This window comes from Balaenoptera musculus, chromosome 1 (assembly GCF_009873245.2).
Source record: "Balaenoptera musculus isolate JJ_BM4_2016_0621 chromosome 1, mBalMus1.pri.v3, whole genome shotgun sequence".
NCBI lineage: Eukaryota > Metazoa > Chordata > Mammalia > Artiodactyla > Balaenopteridae > Balaenoptera > Balaenoptera musculus.
In genome coordinates, this window is record NC_045785.1 from 55,459,318 (window position 1) to 55,482,268 (window position 22,951).

The window sequence follows — 22,951 nt, forward strand, 5'->3', positions numbered from 1 at the left end:
GTGAATTTCTCCATGGGGAAGAGATCAAAGTGGGAGTCACAGTTCTGTTTTCTCCCTCGGGATGAAGTTTCGATCAGTTGTTCATGAAAGTAAATCCAGAAGGAAGTTTTTTCTTTTTTTAACTTGAAGGGGTAGGAAAGATGGAGTTATTTCTCTTGAAACTAATTTTCAGGCACTGGTTTTATCTTACGAAAATGAATACAGAAAGCAGTTATAATCCACTATCTCCCCTTTTTAGAGTGAGAGTCTACAGGAGATTTATGTAGGATTGTTCTCTTATTACTTTTTTAAAGGACAGATATAAAGATAAGTTGAATTGCCTGCTTATTTTATAGGAAGATCTATAATTTTACCAGTTCTTGACCCTTCCATAAACCTGAAGTTTTATAAATGTGACTGGCAGCTAATATATTTCTCAGTGAAAAATCTCTTAGGTAACCCTTAAGAGTAACTGACATCTTTTTAAAATGGATTATAAGCACGAGCTTCACATTTCTCAGTCTCCAAATCAGGGTAAATAGCACGTTTCTTTTTAGAAATCATTTTTCTAAAAGGCCCATGGGCATAAATGCGCTCCTGTCTTCGGCAAAGCAACTGTTCGTCTGGTGCCTGGAGGATGGCTAAGCGAGTTTTACTGCTGTGTTTGGAGTCCAGAAGAGAAACAAGCATTACTGAGTGTGAGTGAGTAGAAGGTGGAGAGATAACCACAGAGGTTTTGCTCACGTAATTACTTCTCCCAGCGGACTCACCAGTGGACACACCGTGCTCCTGTATCTCTTAAGCCCCCTGTTGACACCTGCTTCCTTACCTGCCTGCACATCAGCAGTGTCGGCAGCCATAGAAGCAGAGGGAGGTTTATTTCTCGGCATTTCATGTTAACTCAGTTGGGGAGTGGGTGCTCCCCACATGCGGGGGAACTCAAGACATTGAGACTGTTGCCACTTAAAGAACTCCATGGAGCAAGAAGCAGGAGGAAGGAGAATGATTGTCATGTCCCTGAATCCTTTCAATATCAGAATGTGGGGACTTAATAGGAATAAATTAATTTAAAACCACCAGTATTCACTATGTGGGGATTACCCAGGAAGCAAGGATTAAATCCAGTTCTTGAAACAAGGTAACAATCTGTTTCATTCTTTGCTAGTAAACTTTCAGAATCCAAAGGTCTGTGAGCCAGCTAGACAATAGGTCAGATTGCCCTCTGGCTGAGGTTCTCCTGCAAAGTGGTTATTTAATTCTCAAACATCAGGGTTGTTCTGTGGATTCCTTCAGAAAAATAACGTCTTCAGGTATTTTACGTGTTATTTTTGGATCAGGTTTGATCTCTGGAAGGCTGTGTGTTTGCACCACATCAGCTGGCGCTTCCCTGAGCCGTGTTTCAGTTTTACGCCTCGCTCACATTTACAGTAAAGCTTAAGTTGTGTCTGTTGTCCGTTATGTTATTCAGCACCTGGAATTCGTTGTCCCACGTGAGAATTTCTCAGAATTTGGTGAAATTTCCTCTTTCTTGGTCTTAGTTCTATCTTATCTTTCTTGTACATAAGCCATTTGTTTAAGGTGGTCAGATTACCAGAATGCCAGGGTCTTTCTCTCAGAGGAGAAAGTTGGTACCAGGAAAAGGAGAAAATTGCTATGAGCTGGCCCCAGGTCTGCTGCATCTCTTCTCCATGCAGCGAATGGACATGCTCGCTATTCTGTTCACGTGGAACTTCTAGCTACCACTGCTGCCCTGAAACCTCTCAGATTTTAGTGGTGAATGGGAAGGGAGCTTGAGGCTTTTCTGGAGTGAAATAATAAAAAGTAACCCCAAAATGGCCAATTCTAAAGCTATGCCAGTAGTAAACATTTTAAAAATTTAAGTTATCTACAATTAATAGAGAACACCTGCCTTTAATACCTAATTCATCTTCCTTTGCATCCTCATCTTTGTCCCTAGAGTTCTTTCTCTGTAGCTATCCATTGTGAGGCCTTATGCTTAGCTACTGTCATTTCCTATTAAGTAAAAAGCAAAGATTTCCCCTAAGCCCCACAAGCTTTCAGATTAATCCTTTCCTTTGAGAGAATTGAATTCTACTTCAGCTGTTAGATAATGTTAATGATGATTTATTGATTGATTTATTGAGATACAGTATAATGTATTCATTATGAATGAGAGCTTGAATATATGTTCAAATCTAGATTCTGTTACTTCCCAGCTATGAATCTTGAGCTTCTTAATTTAATAGTTCTGTGCCTCAGTTTCTTGGTCTTCAAATGGAGATAATAATAATATTTCCCTTGGGCTTGTGAAGATTAGACGAGTTGATCCATGTAAAACACTTGGAATATTCTTGATATAATATATATATGTATACAACACAGTAGCTGTTAACTGTTATCATTACTAATACATCCATCACTAGTTATTATTATTTCTTAAATGTTTACTAGGTACTAGGCTCTTACAAGCCGTTTCCTGATTATGAAGTAGGTACTGTTTTTATCACCATATTGTAGATGAGAAAAATGGAGGCTTAGAAAATGTAAGTTCTACTCAAGAGTTAGACAGCAATAAGCAATTTAAACCCAAACTCCAATCCAGGTCTGTGTACCTCTGAGGCCATGCTCCTGACCATGCTCTGCCGGGGTGGCAGTTCCTTGTTCATCGTAGATGTTCAATGAATATGATTTAATAAAATATCCAGAGCTTTCCAGTGACTTAGTTCTCTGCCCTTCCACGTTAGTCAGCCGCCAATAAGAAAACTTATGGAGAACTATACATTCCCAGGAATGCACTAAACCTGAGAGAGAAATATAAATCCTCAAGGAACTTACAATCCATTGGCAGAACTAAGACTTCTCAAGGTTTTAGAGAGAATTGGGAGTTCAAGTGCTACCTGGTAGGGTCTAGACAATAAGGCTTCCATAACAAAATATCTTGGCATCTCCCCTCACTTCACCTTTATTTAGTATATGGGGAAGGCAAAATAAGTAAGATAATTTTCTCATTATTTGTAATAAATCTTATGTTAGAATTTTTATTGATTTAGTATTTTGCTGATATAAGCAGAATCTAAAACCAAGCAGTCTGTATCTGTCATACATCAACTGCATTGACATTATGCTAAGCCTGATTACAAAACAATATTAAAAAATTAGGGAAAAGACACACAAGCATGAATTAAGATGCAGAGTGGCACTAGTCAGTTTAGAGGAGAGAGGGCTCCTCACAGGCTGGGGCTGACAAGAGGACTTCCTGGAAGGAAGATGAGAAGAGCTGGGGGCTTTGTCGAATGGGCACAGTGAACACCAGAGAGTATCACAGTTCGGACCCAACAGAAAACACATGTATGGAGGGACTGGTCTGGTTAGAGCTATAGGTTGGGAGACAGTGGGAAGAGAAGGTTGGGCAGATAATTGATGACCAGCACTATATTGTGAAACCTTTTTATGACTGACAAATGCTTACTGAGCACCTACTCTTGTTAATGGGTTACTTTCAGTTTTATTGTTATAAAAATGTTTTTATAACAATGCAGTACAAAAAGAAAAACAACCTATAAAATAGTTCCCTGGTCTCTCTGGTCCCAGGAGCGAACTCTCATTTCACAACAGCCTGGGGAGTCTCTATGTGCTCGGTGCTGGACGTCAGCCTTCTTCCAGGGGAAGGGCTGATGGCCCAGGTCCTGGCCGTGGAGCCTCCACCCAGGGAGAGCGGGGCTCTCTTCGAGCTTACACTTCTTCTGGGACAAGTTGTCAGTAACTCTCTTGAGTTGCCTGTCCCCTTTAACAAGTTCTTCCTTATTTGTCACTTAAATGAAGCAGTGTGGTGTGTGGCTCATCCTTGGACAGAGAGCTGGATGATAAGGTCAAGTCTCTCTTGGGTCCCTGATTTGCTATGTGTTCCTTGGTGTCACTTTCCTCAACTGTGAGATAGGTAGGTCTAAAAAAAGTTTGTAATTTGTACTGCAAAGTCCAGATGTGAGTTTCAGGCATACCTAAGAATTACTCTGCTCTCTTGATTCAAATTGAAAGATCCTCTGTCCTTGGTCTCTTTGAGGCATACAGAGAAGTACCTGTGCTCACGTGGAAAGCCATTCTACTGCCTTATTTCTAAAGGAATCTGCATGACAGGATTGGAGGGCTTCTCATCCCTGGAGAGACTGTCAAAGTCAGATTCCAGGGCCCCACCCCAGACTCACTAAATCAAACTCTTCTAGGGTAGATCCCAGGAATCTGCATTCCAACATGCTTCCAGGTGATTCTGATATGGCTAGACTTTCAGTAATTACGAACCATTTATCTGAGTCATGATCCTCACTTGTTGGACCTCTGGAGGCTTCTGAGGAAGCCCAGAATAGGGCTAAGCACTGGCACGATGGATGTTCGTAGAAGATCAGTTAATATGAGTGCCTGCTTTTGACAAGAACAATGCTAAGTGTTATGTATGCACAGTGGTGAATAAAACCAACAAGACGTGGGGTCTGCTCTCAAGGGGCTCTTGTCTGTTCATATAACCTGATCTATAAAAATCCACCCATTAAAAACACACACAGGGACTTCCCTGGTGGCACAGTGGTTAAGAATCTGCCTGCTAGTGCAGGGGACATGGGTTCAAGCCCTGGTCCAGGAAGATCTCACATGCCGCAGAGCAACTAAGCCCGTGCACCACACTTATTGAGCCTGCTCTCTAGAGCCTGTGAGCCACAACTACTGGGCCTGCGAGCCACAACTACTGAAGCCCACATGCCTAGAGCCCGTGCTCTGCAACAAGAGAAGCCACCGCAATGAGAAGCCCGCGCACCGCAAAGAATAGCGGCCCCTGCTCACTGCAACTAGAGAAAGCCCGCGTGCAGCAACGAAGACCCAATGCAGCCAAAAATAAATAAACAAATAAATAAATTTATTTTAAAAAACATATGCAAATGGAGCCATAAATTAAAAATTATGACACTTGCTTTGAGAGAAGATGGAGACACTTGACATAGACTAGGAAGTCACCCACAATCAGAATAGACCTTTCTGGAGAAGTGATAAGTGAACAAAAACTTGGAGGATAATTAGGCAGATAATCAGGAGAACTTTCTAGACTTGCATTGTCCAATATGGTGGCCACTATTCGGTGACTGTTTACATTTAAATTAAGATTAAACAAAATTGGAAATTTAATCTCTGTTACATTATTAGCACATTTCAAATGCTCGGTAGCCACATGTGGCTGCCATATTGGACAGTGCAAAAATAACACCTTTTCATCATCTCAGAGAATTCTCTAGGACTGCCCTGGTCTAGATCAGGGGTGGTGAAACCAGTCTGGCACACCACCTATTTTTGAAAATTGAGTTTTACTGGAACACAGCCACACTTGTTCTTCTGTGAATTCTCTTTGGTTGCTTTCACACCACAATGGCAGAGTTGAGTAGCTGTGACAGAGACCTTGTAGCCCACAAAGCCTAAATATTATCTGTCTTTTATTAAAACGTATGTGATGGAATAGGTTTAATGTGGCTGTCTAGCACATGGAGGGCAAGTGAGTTCCTTGTCTAATGCTACTCTTGCTTCACAGATGTTAAATGCTAAAACAAGAGAGGGACAGTGAGATTATGTTGCTTATGCACACCGGCAACTGCTGATGTATTAATCTCCTCTTTTCTCTCCATCTGTGGCTTTTGAGGCAGCGGTCTTCTCATCTAGACAAACTGGACCAGGTCCAAGGAAGAGTGACCCCGCTGGTGAAGCAACTGTGTCCTTGGAAGCACAGTTGACAATGTTGATATAATTGTGTACTGGGTTAGAGGCTGGACTAAAGAGTCTCTTCAAATCTCTTAAAACGCCACCTCCTTTGAGATGATACGTATCAAAACAAAACTGTTGAACTTTTGCTTTGGGACCCAGCACATCCTTTGAATACCTAGCCCCTTTGCTTATGCAATCAGTTCATTTTAGTAGTTCTTATATAAGATCCAGAAAATCAATATTCATGTGAATAATCACGTGGACCTTGAGTTTTAGGAGTGTTTCTCCAGGGTTATAGAGCTTCCCTACCTGCGTTAATGGAATTTCATTAATGACATTTATCATCTAAGATACACATTTTAACACAAGTTTTTAAAAATCTAACTTCAGATTGCGTTTATTTGCAGGTAACTCTTAGAAACTTAATGAATCTTCTCAGTATCTGAAATCCCAAATAGCTTATTTAGAGGCTCAAGATTTTTCTCTTTCGTTACTTCTGGATTAAATTCACATAAAAATAGTCTTAGTGGGCTTCCCTGGTGGCGCAGTGGTTGGGAATCCGCCTGCCAATGCAGGGGACACGGGTTCGAGCCCTGGTCCGGGAAGATCCCACATGCCGCGGAGCGACTAGGCCCGTGAGCCACAACTACTGAGCCTGCGCGTCTGGAGCCTGTGCTCCGCAACGGGAGGGGCCGCGACAGTGAGAGGCCCGCGCACCGCGATGAGAAGTGGCCCCCGCTCGCCGCAACTGGAGAGAGCCCTTGCACAGAAACGAAGACCCAACACAGACAAAAATAAATAAATTAAAAAAAATAGTCTTAGTGACTATATATAAATGAGTCGGTACATTTTCCTATTATTTTCTTGTAGATTGTTGTTTGCCCTGGCAAATGAGTCACTGATTACACTAGTGTTTATTGATCAGCTACTAGCCAGAGTACTAGCATTGTTCTAGCTCTAGTACCAGCATTGCACTCCCACTGGAAATCAAGAAAGACCTTGGCCTCATCTATATTACAACCTGGAAGGTGCAAGCTCTGTGTCATTTATCATGAGAGGAACTGTGGTACATTATTTACAATCTTTTTGACAGCTTTGGAAAATGTTTTATTATTTCTTTTTTTTCTTCAGATAGGAAACCTGGGACTCAGACAAATCGCACAATTTGTGCAAATTCACACATTTAATAGTGACAGAGCAAGGATTCAAATCTAGATCTTTCCTACTCCACAGCCATTCTTTCTCCTTCACTACTGTCTATTTTTGTTCTTGGTCATTGGTTTTCAGACAGGATAATTTAAAGAATTATTTCAGGGCTTCCCTGGTGGCGCAGTGGTTGAAAGTCTGCCTGCCAATGCAGGGGACACGGGTTCGAGCCCTGGTCTGGGAGGATCCCACATGCCGCGGAGCAACTGGGCCCGTGAGCCACAACTACTGAGCCTGAGCGTCTGGAGCCTCTGCTCCGCAGCAAGAGAGGCCGCGATAGTGAGAGGCCCGCGCACCGCGATGAAGAGTGGCTCCCACTCGCCGCAACTGGAGAAAGCCCTCACACAGAAACGAAGACCCAACACAGCCAAAAATAAACATAATAAATAAATAATAAATAAAAATTAAAAAAAAAAAAGAATTGTTTCACATATCACATCAGAGCTCAAGTCTGAATTTTTTTCATTCTAGTCTGAATTTTGTCAAATCTATTTTCTGTATGATTTTATCAATAGTACCTGAATCAAGTTCATTGGGGGAAAAGTTGGCTTGAAGGATTTTTTTTTTTAATCTCCTTAGAATTGATCTTGATTTCTAAAACCTTCTAGATGCAGATGTTGGTTTCACCCACACTGCTCTGAAGTGATTTTTAAAAAAATACTTAAATTGCAGTTTTACTGTTTATGAGCTGACCTATTTTGTACACAGTATGAAGCATTACTTTTGTTGGTTAGTTTTCTGGATTGAATAACCACCAAATAAATACTGCTAATTCTCTTCTATTGTTTCAGATTTGATGGGAACTTTAATACCAATGTATCTAGAACAATTAGTTGTGATCGACTGTCTACTACTGTTAATAGCCGTGCCTTCAATCCAGGACGAGACTTAAATTCAGGTCAGTAATCTCTTGGTTTTGTAAAGGTGAGCTATAGTCTACCACATTCAAGTTGAACAAACTTATTGCTTTAGCCACTTTCTTTAAGTTTTGAAGGAAAAATATGTACTTAAAATTAGGTATTTCTTTCTAGCAAGTTGACACTCAAAAGAAGGAAAGGAAGAAGAAAATCGAGTGGACGTGTATTGAGCATTTACTACACATCTATGTATGCGGAGTATGCCGTGTGATTTGCTAGATTCTTTAATCCATTATCTCATTTGTTAGCAGTTTTGCATTTGTTATTTTAAAGGTTACTTTAGAGACCCATTTGTCTCTGCACTTAGGAAGTGTTGAATTCATTTGTATTCCCTATCTATAATATTTAATTTGGGAGGTGGGATTGAAGAATGATGAAGGAGCTTTTCTGCTACTGAACAGTGCCATGATGCTATACAGTCGTCCCTCAGTATCTGCAGGCACTTGGTTCCAAGGAGCCCCCAAGGATACCAAAATCTACAGATGCTCAAGTCCCTTATATAAAATGGTGAGCTATAATGATTACAGTTGGCGCTTAGTATCTGCGAGTTTCGCATCTGTGGATATGGACAACTGACTGTATGTTGAGGTTGAACTTTCTTCCTGGTCTTTTTAGAACCCAGTCATATGCAGTAGTAATAACTACTAAGGCACCTGTACACATGGTTATATATAGCTTCAAAGTGACACCGTGTCTCTGCTTTCTTGCCCTGGAGTTCCAGTCTACATTTCTCACTCTGTTTGTCTTGTTATGTACACTTGTTGAGTGATGGGCCTCAGAACCTAAAGGCTTCACCTTTTAAAAGCTGAAGTGCCTTTAGAAATCACCAGCCTCAATCCTAGAATTTTACCAAGGAATAATCTGAGGCTCAGGAGGGTCCTAAGACTTACCTCATTACTAGAGAGATAAAGGATTTAACCCTTAAACATGAAGAACTGTATTTCCCAGATTCCAGGCCTCCTGGAGACATGTAAAAGCCAAGAGAAAAGCCAGAGGGCCAGAATATTTACTTTGAGAGGCCCAACCAGTATTGGTTCAGGGGAAGAATTGTAGCCTTTGGGCATTGTATACACAAACCAGGTAATCTATTAGGTCTGGAAAGAAAGAACTGTAAGCTTTATATTGCTTAAGGATAATAAAACTATAGCTGCTATCTAAATGACCTGACCTAAATCTGCCAGGCACTTATCGCCTAGACCAATATATAATGAATTCAGTCATTTTTTAAAAAATTGGTCAGAGAATCTTGAGACCTTCTGGAGCAGGTGGGGGTTATTTACTATTAGAAAGGAAGCTCAGTGAAAATATTTTTCATAAAAAATAATTGAAGAGAGTAGAGAAGGACCTGGAATGGGTGGAGAAAATGAATTATGGGAGATTCCAAAGCTGGAACAGGGCACAGAGCTGGAACTTGAGTCTTTTGACTGTCAGATTCAGTACTTGCCCTCTTTGCCTCAGCTGTGCCCAGCATAGGGTGTGTGAGAATAAGAGAAGAGTCGGGAAGGACTTCCAAGATATCCGACCTTATCAACAAGAAGGACAGAGTTGCCATTGATTGTCATGGGGAAGTGGAGGAAGAGCAGGTTTGTGTGGGATGCATGGAATCAACTTTTCAGTTTTAGAAAAGTTAAGTTAGTTATCTAAGCGAAAATGTCTCATAGACAGTGGGATATACAAGTCTAGAGTCCACAGAATGGACTAGACTGGAGATTTATAAATGAGATTCATCGTGTATAGGTAGTACTTAAATCATGAGACTCAATAAGATCATATAGCAAGTGGCTATGAATAAAAAAGAGAAGAGGTCCAGGGACTGAGTCTTGGGACACTTTACCACTTAGAGGTCACTGACACGAGAAGGAAGCAGTCGCAAAATCTGAGATGGCAGTCAGTCTAGTGGGAGAAACAGGAGAGCCATCTCCCTGAGGCCAAATGACGAAAGTGTTTCAAGAAGGAGGGAGAGATCAGCTGTGCTAAGTTGGCCCACTAAGACGAGGGCTAAGAAAACTGACCATTGAATTTAGCAATATAGAGGTTATTGGTGAACTTGACGAGGTTTGTTTGGTGGGACAGTAGAATAGAATGAAAGGCTAATACTTATTAGTTCAAGCTCTTAAGAATGCAGGAAAGGAGATGGAGACAGTAAGTACATGAACTCCAAAGGTCTGCTGAAAGGGAAGCTGGAGGGCCACATGGAGTCAAGAGAATATTTTTATTTTTTTTAAATAAATAAACAAATTTATTTATTTATTTGTTTGTTTATTTATTTTTGGCCGCGTTGGGTCTTCATTGCTGTGCACGGGCTTTCTCTAGTTGTGGCGAGCGGGGACTACTCTTTGTTGCGGTGCGTGGGCTTCTCACTGCGGTGGCTTCTCTTGGTGAGGAACACGGGCTCTAGGCGCGCGGGCTCAGTAGTCGTGGCTTGCGGGCTCTAGAGCACAGGCTCAGTAGTTGTGGTGCACGCACTTAGTTGCTCTGCAGCACGTGGGATCTTCCCGGACCAGGGCTTGATCGTGTGTCCCCTGCATTAGCAGGTGGATTCTTAACCACTGCGCCACCAGGGAAGCCCCAAGAGAATATTTTTAAATTGAGAGAAATTATGGCAAGGTCATATGCCAAAGGGAAGGATCCAGTAGAGAAAAGTGAGGAGTGAAAAGAGACAATTGCTGTAGTCTTTTCCTTGATTAGGCAAGAGATGGTGGGATTCCAAGTAGAGGATGTAGAAGCACAGGGCATTCATTCTTAATGAGAGGAGGGAAGAAAGAGAGGGCATGTGGAGATGCCCGTAACGACTGACGTGATGTCGGGAACTTGGGGACATGCCCTTCGTAGTGACTGCGTTCTCTCAGAGAAGTAGGAAGCAAAACCATCAGCTGAGAGTGAGGCCAGTGGTGGGGGTGGGACGGGGACGGGGAAGCACTGAAGACCTGGTAGTTATACTAAGAGTTCTCTATTGTGACAGAGGTTTAGGGTAGAACTCAGCTGCGCAAATAATTGGGAATCCCAACAATATGCTATTTTATTACAGTCTTTATTTGTCAAGGGAGAGGTGGGGAGGAAGAGGATGATGAGGGCAGAGGTATGTAGTTAAAGCTCAGATCTTGAGTTTTGCTGTTTCCAAGAGCACGTCTCAAGTCTAACGTCCTACCTGATAAGAGTTGTTCTCGGCACAGTTGACATAGCTAGATTTACAAGCCATTTTTGGCAATATTCAGGTATCTGAGAACTGACTTGCTTGTATTTGAAGTTTTGTGACATTCTACCAGGCAGTGGCTGCATCCCAAAGTCCACATTCTTGAGCAGTCATTTGTAATACGAGAGGAGTGGGAGATGGTGGAGGGTGACCTCAGAGCTCCCCCTTTCCCTCCTCTCCAGCTCATGCCCCTTTTCAGAGCAGAATTAATGTGCTTCGTAGGCTATCACATGTCTGATATTTACATCTGTAAGATGTCCAGCCTTAGACTGTATATAATCCATCAATGGGTCCCTAATTGATAACACAGTTTCAGATTGCCTCTCAGACTAGCTGGAAACAGACTCGCACAAATTGTAAACCATTCTTAGCTTCATTATCCAAAACTAGGTCATGTGTCCATCCATCCAACACACATGTGTATTCTTCTTCTTAAAACCATTCCTGCCAGATCTCTACTTTCCAAATTGACTCCTTGCCCCTGAATCCATTCAAATAACTAACGTTTGACAGTGCATGTGTTACATGATGGTGCTGGTCATGTTTTGCTGAGGGTCTTTCCTGCTTTTATCTCTAGTTTCTCACTTTCTCTCTCTCTCTCTCTCTTTTTTAAAATTCCTGCTGAGCTATTTTCTTGTGCGTAGCCTGATCCCTAAAGAGAGTTTATTTGAAGAGTCCAAGGAAAGTTGCCTCTTGCTCTCTTGAGTTACACAGTTGAGGTGAGAGTGGAAGTGGGAGTTAGTCTTTCTCGCCAGAAGAAAAGGTGTCTGGACTTTCTTTATTGTATTTGATTTAAAGAGCATTTGAAGTTGCAAACTTCGATCTTGGTCACATTGCCGTCTTCATTGAGAAACAGGATTCACGGGGTGAAAGAGGCGTTTATAAGTCACGTTACAGCAGGAAATGCTGCAGGAGGTACAGGTGGGCACTGGCGGCTACGGACTGTGCTGTTAATTTCAGTGGATTCATTGCTTCCTTCTGTGAACGACAAAGATTGGCTCTGTGCTATAGGTTTTTCACTTTTCTTTAAAATAGCTTGAAAATTATCTATTAAAAATGCTAATACCAGGCTTCCCTGGTGGCGCAGTGGTTGAGAATCTGCCTGCCAATGCAGGGGACACGGGTTCGAGCCCTGGTCTGGGAAGATCCCACATGCCGCGGAGCAACTAGGCCCGTGAGTCACAATTACTGAGCCTGCATGTCTGAAGCCTGTGCTCCGCAACAAGAGAGGCCACGATGGTGAGAGGCCCGCGCACCGCGATGAAGAGTGGCCCCCACTTGCCGCAACTAGAGAAAAGCCCTAGCACAGAAGCGAAGACCCAACACAGCCAAAAATAAATAAATAAATAAAATTAAAAAACAAAAATGCTAATACCAATGCAGTGTAAAGCTGTGTTCTACCTATAATAAAAGAATAAAAATCAACAAAACTAGGAATTTCTAGGGTTTTTTTTTAATGCCAATTACTCCAGCTTCATGATTGCATTAGTATTATAAAAGATTGGTAATTATTTTTATAACATCTAAAAAACTATTCAGTCACTGAGAAATCTAGATTCTTGAGGTTATATGGTTCCGTTTACATTCATGTATATGGGTGTACGTATGTATATACACAAAATTAAGTACGCAAACAGAGGGCCCTTTTCTTCACCTTGCTTCCCCTTCAAGCTCTATTCCTATACTGCGAGCTACTTTGAAGTCTCATAGTTTCTCACAACAACCCTATTACACTGATTTCAGAAGATTTTATTAGCCACATCTATTCATTATGGAAAGAGTATATATATATACTCTTTCCATAATACCCATGATCGTAATGGATACAGCCTGGTTTTTTGTTGTTTGTTTGTTTTTTACTTAGCAAATGTATTCTGGACATTCTTCTGTGTCTATGTAAATAAATATACATCTCTATCATTGTACCGGTGTATAATTGTGTAACATTGTTGAATCAGCCCATCTATTCCAGTTCAACATTTAGACTGTCCCAGTTTTTCACTATATCGTTGTTCCCTGGAGGATCTCAAGGGACCCCTCCACAGTTTCACTTGACTGCTATGTAACATTTGGCATGTAAGGTTCTTTTCTGAAACTCTGTAATCCTTAGTTCCTATAAAATTGTCCTGCCATTTATCCCCGGACTTCTCTGCCCAGTCCTTTTCATCCTTCTTCTTGAGCTCCTTTTCCCTAAAGTGGATGTCCCCACATGTCCTCTCTTCACCACCTCCCTCTGCTCACTGAGTGTTATCTCCCTGAATGTTCTCGATTTATGCAGCACTCCCACTCCTACCACATGCTACTCAATTCTAAATCTCTGTCTCCAGCCCTGGCCTGTTTCTGAGTTTATTTATTGAGGAACCAACTTCAGGGGACACATCTCTCTGTGATTATCCTGTAGCTACCTCAAAAATTAAAACAATCAAACAAACAAGAACACTTTCCTCTAAACTTACTCCCCAATCTGGGTACCCCTCTCCTGGTTACACTGGGAATTCTTCCTTGCCTTTTTCTACCCAGTTACTTCAGGATATAACAGTTTTGACCAAATGAGAGTGTGAGAGAATGAATATTTGCCAAGTATTTACTATGTACAAGACACCTGGCTAGGCATTTACCTGTGTGTCCCTCTTCCTTCTCATCACATCCAGTGGTAATGTAGGTCTCGTTATCCTTTTTTAAAAATATTTATTTATTTGGTTGTGCCGGGTCTTAGTTGTGGCAGATGGGCTCCTTAGTTGCGGCACGTGGGCTCCTTAATTGTGGCAGGCGGGCTCCTTAGTTGAGGCTCAAGGGCTCCTTAGTGTGGCATGCGAGCTCTTAGTTGCAGCATGCATGTGGGATCTAGTTCCCTGACCATGTATCAAACCCGGCCCCACTGCATTGGGAGGGCAGAGTCTTAACCACTGCGCCACCAGGGAAGTCCCTCGTTACCCTTTTCATTGAAGGGAAACTTGGTTTAGATTCCATAGTTCAAAGGTGTGTCTTGAATCCCCTTTGTTTTCTCCACTCCAATACCATAAACTTAAATCTTCATTGCCTTTCTAGAAGATGAATTAACGTAGAAACCTCCCAAAAGTTTTCCCTTCTCCTATTCTTTCTCATTTTCAATATATCCTACACACTGTAGGTATTCTGAAAATATCTGCTCTATAACTCCATTTGTCAAAAACCTCTGATAGTTTACCTCTAAGATAAAGGTGGAAGCCTTTAAAATTCATCTCCCGCTCCTCTTCCTCTTCCTTAAGCCCTCTGAGCTGTATCCTCAGGGAATCCCTTTCATTGCTTCAAATCTCCAGTTTCTATTACTCCTCCATACTTCGCTCTTGTTCAGTAAGAATTCCTTGTCTGTTGTAGCAGGTTGGGTTTACCAGGAGGCAGCCTCTGAGATGGAGGTTGGCAGTCTGTGGGGAAAGGGCAGGAAGCAGGACTGAGCAGTGGGAGAAGATGGGCTGAGATACAGCCTCAGTGGAGTCCTCAGCCACCCCCAGGGGAGCTTAGAGGCTGGGGTGGCCCTTCAGAGTTGTGTTGACCCAGCTACAACTCTTCATTACTTTATTCTATGGTACATTCTCATTATAGAATTTTAATTTTTTTTTTATATTGAACATCTGTTTGATGCTCTATTCCTTTTAATTTATTTTTTGTATGCCAAGTGCTCAATCCAGTGCCTTACCCATAGCGGGTACACAGTAAATGCTTATTGAATGAGTAAATGAATGAATAGAACTAGGATTTCCTTTGTACTTTTGTTGTCTCATCTTTGTAATGGAATAACCAAGACTTTTGGAAGGACCTTAGTGAAGGGAAGAATGTAGTCGTGATGTGCTATAAGTCAGCCCTGGCTTTCTTAGCTTAACAGCAAATCAGCACACATAAATGTCTCAGGTATAGGGAGACTATATAGAGACAGACTATCCAGATGAATAGTATTATCTACCTGAAACTAACTATGGTGATTTCAAACATGCAATGCACACAAGAAAATCAGTCCATTGTTCCTTGGTACCTCATACACCGCTACATACTTTTGTCTTAGTCTTACCATGGATACCAAGGAAAAATGTTTACTCAATATTATAGATGAGAAACAAGCCTAGCTACCTAAACTAGATAGGATCTATTAACCGACCTACCTAAAGTCAAACAACCAATTGTTGGTATTGATGTGACTAAACATACATGTCCTGACTCCTTGTCTGATGTGCTCATTACAACAGACTGCTTAAGATGAAGGGATTTCTCCCATTACTGTATTCTGCCTAATAACACTTCAGACTCTTGACCAAACCTATAATCTCCTCTCTTCCCACCCAAACCTCCTCCCCAGCCCGTGTTCCATATGTTAGTTAGCAGCAGCTTCATTTTGCTCCTCACCAAAGCTTGAGACCAGACCAACCCTGACTCTATCTCTCTCTCATAACAAGCTTCTCTCAGGTGACAACTTTACCGTAGTTACTGTGGCACACACCAGGGTAATTAAGACAGAATTTCTCCCCTCAGAGAGCTCACAACCTTGTCCTATGTGTGTTGAGGGCACTAAGAATGAGGAGAAAAATCAACAGACAAATATGGTCGTGATGCAGTGCTAAATGCTGTCATGATAAAGGTAAGCCTGGGGCACTTGACCCAAATTGTGAGGTTGAGTCTTAAAAGACAATAGGAATTAGGTGACTGTGCTTGTGGCAAACACATTTCCCATTTCAGAGTCTGTGAAACGTGCCGACCACTGTGGAGGAGGGAATAAGTAACAGAAAATGAAGGTAGCACTAAACCAGATTTTAATGGGCCTTGTATATCAGTCTGAGGAGTTTGCTTTGGGTTTGGTTTGGTTTTTGTTTTGATTTGTTTCTTAGCTTGAAGTCAAGCAGCTGACAGACTTTAAGCAGGGCAGGCAAGAGAGCTTTGTGAAGAATGGATAGAAGAGTAGTTAGCCTGGGAAAAGAGAAAACTGGAGGTAGAATAGGTCATCCAAAAGTGGGAGGGGTCTTGGAGAGGGGCCATGGCCTAAGCAAGCATGGCCTCATCCAAGATGAGTGGTTAATGGGATGGCAAGAAGCAGAGAATCGGTGGAGACCACTCTCCACGGCAGAGAAAGTTGAAAGGTCACTGATTGATTGGTAGAGAAAAGGTGAAAGGTTGATTGGCAGAGAAAAGGTGAAAGGTCACTGATAGCTTAGGAAGGGGTAGGATTTAGGGAGGGTTCTGCAGATAATAGTTTTTTAAGTTAGAGCAACTTGAAAATATTTATATGCTGAAGACAGAGAGAGAGAAAGTCTAAGAAGCAGGTGAAGCTAAGGAAACGGACAGGACAATGGAGTTTAACATCTTGGTTGAGTTGTCCCAAACCTGGCTGATCATCAGGGTCACCTGAAGTGCTTTGTCAAAAATGCCTATTCTTTGGCCCCCAACCCAGACCTAGTGAATCAGAATGTTGGCTTGGTAAAGCTTGGGAATCTGTAGGCTTCAAAAGCTGATGGCAATGGTCAGCCAGGCTTGAGAACTCCACCTCTGTTAATTTTCTCTTATTCTTTCCATGAGTGTTTGGAAACGACCTTGACCTTTGGGTCCTCTGGGAATGGTCTCTGAGAAAGGAAGAGGGTAGAGCAGTGGATCCTGTGCTGATTTTGGATTGCCCCAGAAATTTGTTCTGGGTTGTCTGAGCCCATGAGCAAGCTGCCTCAACAGAATCAACTGGACTGGTTGATTTACATGATGTAATTAGCTTAGAATGCACATGATGAACTGCGAGCTTGGAACAGAATCAGAGATTTGTGGATGTCCTCTCCTTAGTATTAGACTAAAGTAAATACAATGAGATGGCTGGCTCAGCTGCCATTAACCTCACTTCGGCAATGGGCTTCAGTGGAAGAATCAGAGGACTTGTGTGGCCTGGATCCTCTTCCAGGCCCAAAGCTTAAGTAACTCCTCCCTTTGAGCCAGAATATCCTTAGCTATAAAATGATAATAACAGTATCGCTTTGGTAAACCTCCACATTCTGGCTCTTGCTAGCTGTTAAATACTTGGGAAAATTAACCTCTATATACCTTGGTTTCCTGAATTATAAATAAAACCCACCTCATAGAGTTGCTGTAAGAATTAACTGAGATAATATAAATAAAAGACCTTGCAAAGTGCCTGGTACGTGGTCAAACACTCAATATGCTTGCCCCTTCTGGAACAACATACACAGTATCCATGAAATATGGCCCCTCCAGAATACGTGGTAAAACGATACTCAGGATGTGAGCAAGGTGTAGGAATTGGAAAGGTGTGATAGGGTATAACGCCAGAAATTTTGTTTGGAGTCCTCAGGATGTTAATTTATTTTACTTCCCTCCAAAAGGATTGCAGTTGCACAGAGTATTACTGAGAGGTGCTACGTAATTTCTGATCTGTTAGGAAAGTATGTGTGTTTTTGTGTGTCTGCACCTCTGTGTGCTTAGGACAGCTCCTGTGTTTTACATTTGGCAAGCTGTGGGAAGTAGATAGCTCTGTGTGCTTTGCTGAGCGGTGTTGGGCTGGGCATCGGGAAGCCCAGAGTTCCTCAAAGTGGGAGCACAGGCTTTCTGTTACAGGACATTTTCCCTTTGTCCCTACCTCCGCTGGCTAATGCTATTGAGAAAGTCACAGCCCAAATACAGGCAGTTCATAATCCATCTCTTTCTCATTGGCCTGGTGGGTTAAGCATTAAAGAAGGCAGGCAAGGACTTTGGGGACGTGGTTGGTTTTGTTTTGACTGGAGAGGCCAATGACATAAGAACTAGTCAGATGTAGATGATAAAATTGGAAGGAAAATATTTGGGGACCGTGGAATCTGGGACCCATATGTTAGAATTATCCACAGACAGTTCAGTACAGTGTGTGCAGGCGGATCTTGAGACCCAATAGACAGGAATGCCTAGAAAGAGGAAAGGCACAGATTTTCAGCTGCTTACCTGATGACAGGTTGTCAAAGAAAAAATAAGCCAATGGGTATGGCAAAATTCTTGGTCTTCACTTATAATTAGCATAGGACGTATAAGTGAGAAATAGTCAGTTGTTGAAGGGAACGGAGAGGGTTGCCTTTAAAGAACCAGGAGCCATCACAGGGAACTCCACATCCTTTAAAGGCCAACATTAAGTTTTCTCCATCATTCTCATTTAAATGTTTCTTGGTACTGTTTGGACATTTTGCAAAGTATTGAATCACTATTAATAATCTCATAGTACTGACCTACAGCTTCTAAGCGAATAGGAAGTGAGAATGCTCTTCCTTTTTTCTTTCATAAACTTGATAAAAGCTCTTTCTCTCTAGTTGTAAGTCCATGCACTTCCTTCCTATTGACCTTCATTCTCTGCCCTCTTACCACTTTTCTCTGGGTTTCTACAGGATCTTTGGAAACACATTGTCCAAATCTATTACTTTACAGATGAGGAGATTGTGAAATCACATGCCTCAGCCAACATCATCATTCACTGATTCACTCAGCAAATACTGACTGAGTGCTTCCTAAAAACTGGGCTTGTGCCAGGGCCAGGGAATGTGATGAACAAAATTGACTTGGCCCCTGCCCTCCTGGAACTGACAGCTCCTCTGCATGAGAGACATGAAACAAATAGCGGCAGAAATAAATACACCGAACTTACCAACTTTTGCCATCTATGGCAAAAATTTCCTATGAAGGAACATACTGGATGCTCTGAGTGAGGATAATAATGGAGAGTGGTCAGGGAAGGTCTCTCTGAGAAGGTGAGGAGTTATTCCATTGCAAAAAGATTGGCATATTTACAGAACTAAAAAGAAATAGCTCTCGATGTACAATGTAGTGAGTTGAAAAGGGGAAAGGTGAGGCAGGGGAGTAGGAAGGGACCAGATGGTACAGGGCCTGATGGGGTTGGATTTAATACTAGGCGTGATTATGTGGGAAACCTTTGAACAGTTTTAAGCAAATCAGTGGTGGGATTTGATTTCCATTTTAGAAAGATGCCTTTGGATACTGGATAGAAAGTTAAACTGAAGGTCAGAGAGCTTGCCAGTCAGAGATGGCACTTTAACCCATGGCTGCTTATTCCCCAGCCCGTCTGATTTACCAGGGTATCCCTTCTAGTTCCTAAGAGCCAACCTGAATTAAGTAAAAAGTGCAAAATAGCCCTGGGCCCGTGTCCAAATGGCTTTCTTATGCCTGCTCAATTTGACAGTGAAAGAAAAAGACACATCAGGCTCACATCTCTAACCAGTTGAGCACCTACAAAATAATTAAGAGGTGTCAGCGCTATAGTTTCTCTCTCAAATAAAAACTCCCTTTATTATCTAAAATACACTATTGTTTGACCTCACGCACAGTTCTGAGTGCTGTAATTACCGTCGACTCTACCTTCCAAGCTGTAGCTTGTGTCTCTGCCATTTTCCAGGTAGACCAGCCTGTGGGGTCGATGGTAAAGCCCATGACATTGGACTCCCAGCTGGTGTGTGCCAGTTTTAGCAGTTCATCAGTTTGTTTTTTCTCACAAGATTAAATGCTCACTTTAGCCTTATGTCTTATTTCAATTTTGAAATCGTTCCTTAAGGAGTCAAGTGTCTCCTTAATTGTATTTATTTATACTGTATATTTACAAACCAATGCAGCTGATTATTCTGATTGAGAACCATCAACCTGTTTATATATTTATTCTTCCTCTCAAGAAGTACTCAGTGCTTTTTTTATCTATTCATTGCTAATTCATTCAGCATGTATCTATGGACATGTAGAAACACTATAGTGTTCTGGAAAGAGCCAGGACTTTGGAGGCAGACACCTAGGTCAAATCATGACTCTGCCCTTATGACTCTGAACAAGTTAGTTCTTTATCTGTAAAATGGGTATAATAGCAAACTCATAGAGTCTTTATAAAACATCAAACTGTGTATAAAACTAGTTTGTATGCTGCTCAATAAATTTGCACTATTATCAAATCAACTTTATTGAGGAATAATTGACAGCTAATAAACTTCACATGTTTAGCATATACAGTTGATATGTTTTGACATGTATAGTCCCGTGAAGTCATCCGACAAACAGGCTTTTTCTCTCTCCATTTACCTGTTTTTGTACTGGTTGCGTTGGCAGTAGTGTTGGGAGAAGGGAGGGTTTATCATTTTTAAACATATTTAGAATTATGATTGCTCTATATTGATTTATTTAATCATTGCTCTATATTTAATTTATGTTTAATTGGATTTGGCATTAGAGGAAAGTAAGATTTTAGAATTTATCAAACAAAAGTATCAAAACATTCGAGAAATAGTACTTCCATGCAGATCTTCCCAGCCTGTATGCTCCAGATATCACGCAGAGTGTGCGCCTTGATGTGAAAAGTACTGGGAATCTCTGCTTCAGGGGTAACAGACATGGCTCAGATATAGATCTCACCCTCAAGGATCTTTGAGTCTAGGGATGGAGGATCGAACAGTTTCCTGTTAGGACAGTAATTCTAGCTAGAAGGTGGGAAGAGGTAAAATGCTGGAGGATGTCAGAGGGTGTGATGAACTTCTGTCCTGGGGTTCGGGTTCAGCTTCAGTGAGGAAAAAAACATTCACTGCCTCCTTCACGTGTGTCTTGTCTGAGATCGGTGTGCAGAGCAGTTTAGACAGATACAGACCCTGCCCGTTGATAACTTAAAGCCTAGCACTGTGCATCGTGGGCTCACAGGTTGGGCGTCTGCCCAGCTTTTCTTCCCAGACAGCTTCCAGCATTTCTGAGGAAGGAGTGAGCGTGTGGGACCCCAGCCCAAGTGATCCAGTGGTCAGGATGCCTAACTGACTCCTGTGAATGGGGGAAGACCCCTCTGGGTTCTCTGCGTACATAGCAGGGCTGCCATCCACCTCCACCTGTAAGTCAGGAGGGGGCCTGCCTGGGGTGCACACCACAATGATAGATTGATGGCTTCTGGGCCCTGGGGTCCTCATTACCATCATAGCTGTCATCTTCTGCTAGTGCTGAATAACAGATGAAATTTAATCAGATACCAAAGGAGTTCTCAGCAGGAGGGTTTGAGGAACCTTGCCCGATACTTAGGCTCTAGTGCTGGAAAGGAACCAGAACGATCTTTTGTGGGGAGACTAAATGTATCACGCACTATGTGAATTCTGATTTATTTTTAAAACATTCTTGCTCTCATTGGCTCCCCTTCTAATAGTCTCACTGCAGCCTGTTTATTGTTACAGATGTTACTTTTGAATGAGGTCACCAAGCTTTCCTTTCTCCCAAAGGCGGTGTTTGCCTTTTTATTGCTGGGTTGGCAGGGCTGCCTGGAGAAGAGTGCTAATAGGAGATCAAGGTTGAGCTTCAGACTCCCAGGAGACAAGGCGGAGAAAAACCCTCTTCCGTGTTTACATGCACTCACGTCAGCATTGGTCCCCGGAGAGAGAGTGGTCGCCTGAGTCCAGGTGATGACCTGGATAAGGCTGGCTGGCAGAGTGGAGAGAGGGGATAGGTGTTGTGGTCATACGCTGGCTTGACTCCCTTCTTGTCCGCTGTGAAACCTCAAGCGAGTCAACAACCCTCTCTCAGCCTGTTTCCTCCTCTGTAACTTGGGGTTAATAAGTGTTGACTCCTAGGATTTGTGTGAGGCTACAGTGTGCTGTAGCTCCTGGGTGTGTGTTGGGCAGGGTAACTGCTGAACATTTTTGAAGGCCTCCACATAGTACATTTTACACAGCGTGGTTGGAGGACCACTGCCCAAACCGGGCTTGCCGCTGATGTTCGCAAATTCGCATTGATTGAACACACCCACACGTTCTTTTATGGATGTCTGTGGCTGCTTTCGCACCACAAGGCAGTGTTGGGTAGTTGGAACAGAGACCATATGGTCTGCAGAGCCAGAATCACTGACCACCTGGCCCTTTACAGAAGCTTGCTGACCCCCAAGCCAGACTAAAGGATGGCCATGTGTTGGGGACTTCCCTGGTAGTCCAGTGGTTAAGACTCCACACTTCCACCGCAGGGGGTCGGATCCCTGGTCGGAGGACTAAGATTCCCACATGCTGCAAGGTGCAGCCAAAGGAAAAAAAAAAAAAAAGAATGGCTCTGTGGCATTCAGAGCTTCATATATATATTTTTGCCAAATACACCTCATGCTTTCTTGTTTTGCTCCATTTCCCTCTATATGATTCTTCTGATGTATTGCTTATTACAGGAGGGCTTGTTTTCTGCTCATCTTTGTATATCTTGCAACATGTAAAGCAGTACCCTACACATAGTAGTGTGCAATACATAAATGAGGTGGTGTGGAGCAGAGTGAAGGGGCATCAGAGAAGAGAGAAAGACTTCATGGAGTTTTGGGGACAATATTGCACACAGTAAGGTGGCTGCCAGCCCAGCTGCAAACCAGTGGCAGGGATGCAGTACACTTAGGAAGGGAGGCAACACCAACTGATGTGAAGAACACGGGAGCCAGGACACCCAGATTTGAATCCCAGCTCAGCCAGTTCCTGACAAGGCCTCAGCCAATTTGCTTAAGCTCTGTAAGCATATTTTCTCAACTCCAAAGTAGGGAATAATAATACCAACTTCTGCTTTGTGACCACCTAGAGGGGTGGGATAGGGAGGGTGGGAGGGAGACGCAAGGGGGAGGAGATATGGGGATATATGTATATGTATAGCTGGTTCACTTTGTTATAAAGCAGAAACTAACACACCATTTTAAAGCAATTATACTCCAATAAAGATGTTAAAAAAATAATAATACCACCTTCATCCTAGGGTTGTTTTATGGATTAAATGAGATAACGTGAGGGAAGGCCTCTATTCCAGTGCTGCCATGTTGGAATCATTCTGTAAGCTATTCCTGAATGATTATGGTTCTCATTTTTCAAGTACTATGATGCTGTTTCCCTCATTGTGAAGTGAACAAGGTCAAGGTCACAGGTCTAGTCCCTCGGGAGACTAGCCTATTAAT

At 42.3% G+C, this 22,951-nt stretch overlaps 1 protein-coding gene across 3 annotated transcripts in view; it reads left to right on the top strand.

Moving 5' to 3' along the window:
* Window positions 1–22,951, top strand: part of CACHD1 (cache domain containing 1) — a 210,724-nt gene that overhangs the window by 125,837 nt on the left and 61,936 nt on the right. For all 3 annotated transcript variants that reach the window (XR_005016827.1, XM_036828750.1, XM_036828760.1), the window contains exon 4: window positions 7,713–7,819. Coding sequence is in view for 2 of the 3 variants with exons in the window: in XM_036828750.1 (XP_036684645.1) it covers window positions 7,713–7,819 (107 nt within the window). In the remaining variant the exon portion in view is untranslated. The remainder of the gene's footprint in view (window positions 1–7,712; window positions 7,820–22,951) is intronic.